Source organism: Etheostoma spectabile, chromosome 12 (genome assembly GCF_008692095.1).
Source record: "Etheostoma spectabile isolate EspeVRDwgs_2016 chromosome 12, UIUC_Espe_1.0, whole genome shotgun sequence".
Classification (NCBI taxonomy): domain Eukaryota; kingdom Metazoa; phylum Chordata; class Actinopteri; order Perciformes; family Percidae; genus Etheostoma; species Etheostoma spectabile.
The window spans coordinates 812,248-816,538 of record NC_045744.1 but is presented as its reverse complement, the minus strand read 5'-3'; the positions used below and the strand labels follow the sequence as shown (position 1 = coordinate 816,538).

At 49.7% G+C, this 4,291-nt stretch overlaps 1 protein-coding gene across 1 annotated transcript in view; it reads left to right on the top strand.

Moving 5' to 3' along the window:
• Positions 1–361: 361 nt before the first annotated feature.
• The window catches only part of LOC116699154 (Krueppel-like factor 6), an 8,128-nt gene continuing 4,198 nt past the window's right edge, over positions 362–4,291 (top strand). Inside the window, exons 1-2 of the mRNA XM_032531578.1 lie at positions 362–684; positions 2,947–3,529. Of these exons, the coding sequence (XP_032387469.1) occupies positions 583–684; positions 2,947–3,529 (685 nt within the window). The 5' untranslated portion in view covers positions 362–582. The remainder of the gene's footprint in view (positions 685–2,946; positions 3,530–4,291) is intronic.

Below are 4,291 nucleotides of genomic sequence, written 5' to 3'. Positions count from 1 at the left end.
TCTATTCAGAGACTGGAGCGTAGCGTCACAGCCGCCAGCAGCCGGCGGCCAGCGCTCCTCCTGCGGCTGCCGCTGCTCCGGAGAAGCTACGCCACTGGAATCAGTAGAAAAATCAACTTCCTCGTTTTTCTTACGAAGAGTCTGGGTTATATAGCACTCTAAAAATAGCGCAGGTTTCGCCCAATGGGAGCCGGAGACGCTACGGACCACGCACCAACCACAACAGACAGGATGAGACGGCTCTGGCTAGGCATTGGCCAGGGGTGGTCTGGTAGGCGGGCGGTGCGCTCCTGCGATCCCATTGGGCGACGTGCCGAAACGTAATGTAATCACATGGGGGTGGGTTTGTCTGTAATTTTGAATCGGGGGGAAGTTTACAGTGCGCTGACAGACTTTTGGAGAGTTCAGTGTTGTGCGCTCTCAGTGCGTCACACGCTCCAAACCTCCAGTGGAATCGCACGGCTCCAGACGATCCTACATGCACGCACAGCCGAGACTCCAGCACCGCTCCGAACTCTGCAAGCTTCCTTTTCTCCACAAGCTTGAATTCGCTTGTACTTGTGGCTGCATCTTAGGAGTGAAATGGATGTCATTCCCATGTGTAGCATCTTCCAGGAGCTCCAGATTGTGCACGACACCGGATACTTTTCAGCTTTACCATCTCTGGAAGAGTACTGGCAGCAGGTAACGCGTTATTCCCTCCATCTGAACACAGGCTGACGGACCGTCCCGTGCCCCGTCCGATGTAGAAGTGCAAGGCATGTTGGTGATTTCGGGGAACTTGCTTCCCAGCGACAAGTGCGTGTAGACGTGCAAATGTCTAAGTTGTTTACGGGACTCCACGTTTGATTTGGTTCCTACCAGTTTCTCCGTTTAAAGTCGCCCTGAATGCTTTTTTTAGGGGAAGTGTTGCAAGTTCCCTTAATGACAGATCTCTTTTATTCCTTCGACATTTCCATACGCTCTAAAAACAGCACAGTGACTTGTAGGTACCTTGTGATACTTTAATTAGGTTATTTTGAATTCCATAAAATACTACTATATGACTATGGTCATTTTAAAGTGACTTGTAGTTTCTATGTTTTAGCATTCTTACAGATAAGGTAAGGTTTGCTTGTGGCTGATATCTTCACATTTGATCCCATGAAAACACGCTCTGTTGCAGATTTAGCGACTGAGCAGCGAGCCGTGCGTTATTGCGCGGATCCTCCTCCTCTCTTTCCACTCTCCCCCTCTTTCTCTCTCTCTCTCTCTCCCTCTCTGCCCCTCGCTCGCTCTTGCTCTGTCTCACACATACACACATACACAGATGAGAGAGTGACAGGCTGACAGAGAGAGAGAGAGAGAGAGAGAGAGAGAGAGAGAGCCTGATTTCTATTCCAGTTTGGCTCGACATCGCGGCCCCTGGATGACAGAACAGTGGAGTTTTCTACTTGAAGCGAGGGGAGGGCGAAAGTCGCTTCTTGTTCTGGCTGGGGAATGAAATGAATTGGCAATACGCTTCAGTCTCCCTCTATCTCTCCGTCTATTACATCTCCTCGGGCTCCGGGCCAAGTCGCCCCCCCCCCCCCCCCCCCAGGCATTTAAAGCTCGCCTGGGATTCATCCAGCGCTGCTGACGACAAACATTTGCCTTGAATGCATTCTCTCTCATTACCAAATTACTATGATGTTACCATAATATTCCTATTTTAGACATAAAGGGTGATAACCTGTAGAGTGACCTTTCCCTACCTTAGGCATTGGTTACATGCCTTCCTGAGTTAAACATCATTTATTGACCTTACCATGCTTTATGGAAGTTTGTAATCCATTAAGATATCGCAATAGGATTTGAATGTTATTGCTGATGCTCTTCCTCTTTTTTTTAATGAAGTGTTTCTATAAAATGTAATAATGTTACCTTAGTGTCCGCACACCCTCTCTGTATGTTGAACAGAGGAATATTCTCTTCTCATGGAGGCTCCTTTTAATATTTTAGAGACCTGCCAAGGTAAAACTCCAGAAATCACTTTAAAATAAGGTTTGAGAAAAAAAAAACGTTCCTCTTACTTAACTTGTTAATGATCTCGTGACCCGTCAGATGTGTTGTGTGACCTGAAGCTGAGGGTATCACTGTTCCATTCACCTCTACTGTCATTCAGCTTGGCTGTACGATGTGATCTGCCTCATTTGGAAAGTGCACGGGCCTGTTAGCCGCCCTGATGGCTGGCTTGGCTCGCTGACGGCAGCTGGTTGAGGAAGTGCTCTCTCACTTCCTCTTTAAAAAAAAAAAAAATCACAATCCACAGCGGCTCTTGCAGTATTCATGGCCGGCTCTTTATGAACCCCCATGAACCAGACCTCCCTCCTCTCAGTCCCTGGTGTGCTATGTTATTTCTAGCGATGCCTCCAAATGCATTATTAAATCCACATTATGTTGAATAATTGATAGTTTAAAAAAATCTACAAGCACTTCCCTAACCCAATGGAGGGGCTCTGTAGCATATGTACATTTCATGAACATCTCCAACACACACCTACACGCACCCGCGCACACACACAAGCACACAGGCGTTCACGGAGAAGAGCACCGTATTCTTGCATGCTCTCAGAAGGAAATGTGGTGCTTGTAATCTTCCCTGATAAGGACTCAGAGGGCACCCTAAGAACGCACTTGACTATCCTCTGCATAGGACATTGTGTCTGGCCTCATTCCTGCAGGCAGGAAGGAAGCAGGGCCAGTGGTGTTTCAGTGTCACAGCATTTCCCCCTCCTGCTGCTGCTGCTGCTGCTGCTAAGAATACACAGTGTAGAGTAGAAAACCACAGTTTGTGTTCCCTGTGAAAAGAAGTTCCTTTTTTGGTGGTGTTTCAGGGACTTTCCTCTTGAAGAGAAGCGTTGTGTTACAGGCCTCAGGCTCTGGGCCCCCGTGAACTCATTGCTGTCTTGTCTTCCCTCCACACAGACCTGCCTGGAGCTGGAGAGGTACCTCCAGAGCGAGCCCTACGTCTCGGCCACGGACCTCAAGTTTGAGAGCCAGGAGGACCTGTGGAGCAAGCTGATGCTCGCCTGCGGGGACAAGTCCAACGAGTCGGACCCAAAGGTCCCCCGCATCAAGAAGGAGGAAGACAATCAGGACAGCCAGCACCTGGACGCCGGCGGCTTCAATTCGGACGCCAGCAGCGAGGCCTCAGACAGCTCCGAGGAGCTCTCCCCGACTCTGGACTTCTCCTCCAGCTCGATGACTGACATTCTGGGCGACGGTGGCGAAGACCTGGGCTCGGCCATCATCAGCACGCCGCCGTCCTCACCGGAGCTGGCCAAGGAGGGCTCTGTCGCCAAGGTGTGGAGTGGGATACAGACTGTGCTGCACTCGCCTGGGAAAATAAGGACTGGGGGCACAGAGAGGAGCGTAGAGAGGTCGGGACTGACCAGCGGGGAGGCGTCGCCTGACGGCAGGAGGCGGGTGCACAGGTGTCACTTCAACGGATGCAGGAAGGTGTACACCAAGAGCTCACACCTCAAAGCACACCAGCGCACGCACACAGGTAAAGAAAGGTTTTATCACTGCCATGCAAATGTCATGAGTGCACACTGACAGGAGCCCTGACAGGATATGACCTCAGGTTTTGCCAAACTTTTTTTTTTTTGCTAATTAAAACCTTATCAAGTCATCTGAAGCGTGAAAACCTCTGGAAAGTGCGAGTAAGATGAACTTTGGTGTGGATTTCCTGCTCAAAGAGCTGAAAGCACTCCCACATACTTCGAATAGTTTGTCAGGAGGAATGCCCTCAACTATGACCTAATTCACACAGAGGAACGTGACTTCATGCAGGGGAAAGGGAGACAGCGCAGGCGAGAGATGGAAAGGAGGGAGGGATGGGGGGAGGGATGTGCCTTTGTGGCCGAGCAGCAGCCAGAGGATGTGGATCCTGAAAACAAATCAACAGTTCTCAGATTTCACCATGGGAAAAGACTCGGAAAAGTCAGCCATTTGCATTCACAGTCCAAGAAAAAACAGAAACAATTATGGGAATCTGACATTTAAATTGTTTTGTCCCGGGTCCAATGTGGGCAGTTTCCCCAGTCACCTTTGACCTCTGCCAGGCTGTTTACAGCTGTGCCGCCCATTAGCAGAGGAAGTCACATTCCTAGCATCCTTCATTGACCATGTTAGCCACATAGTTAATGGCCTTTAGGACCATTAAGAACAGGCTCTATTTTTTTCGGCAACTCGCCCCCATTACATAAGAGTGCATGTGGCGGCGCTTTCACTAGCTGCGGCTCAGAGGCTCTCTAAACTCTCTAAA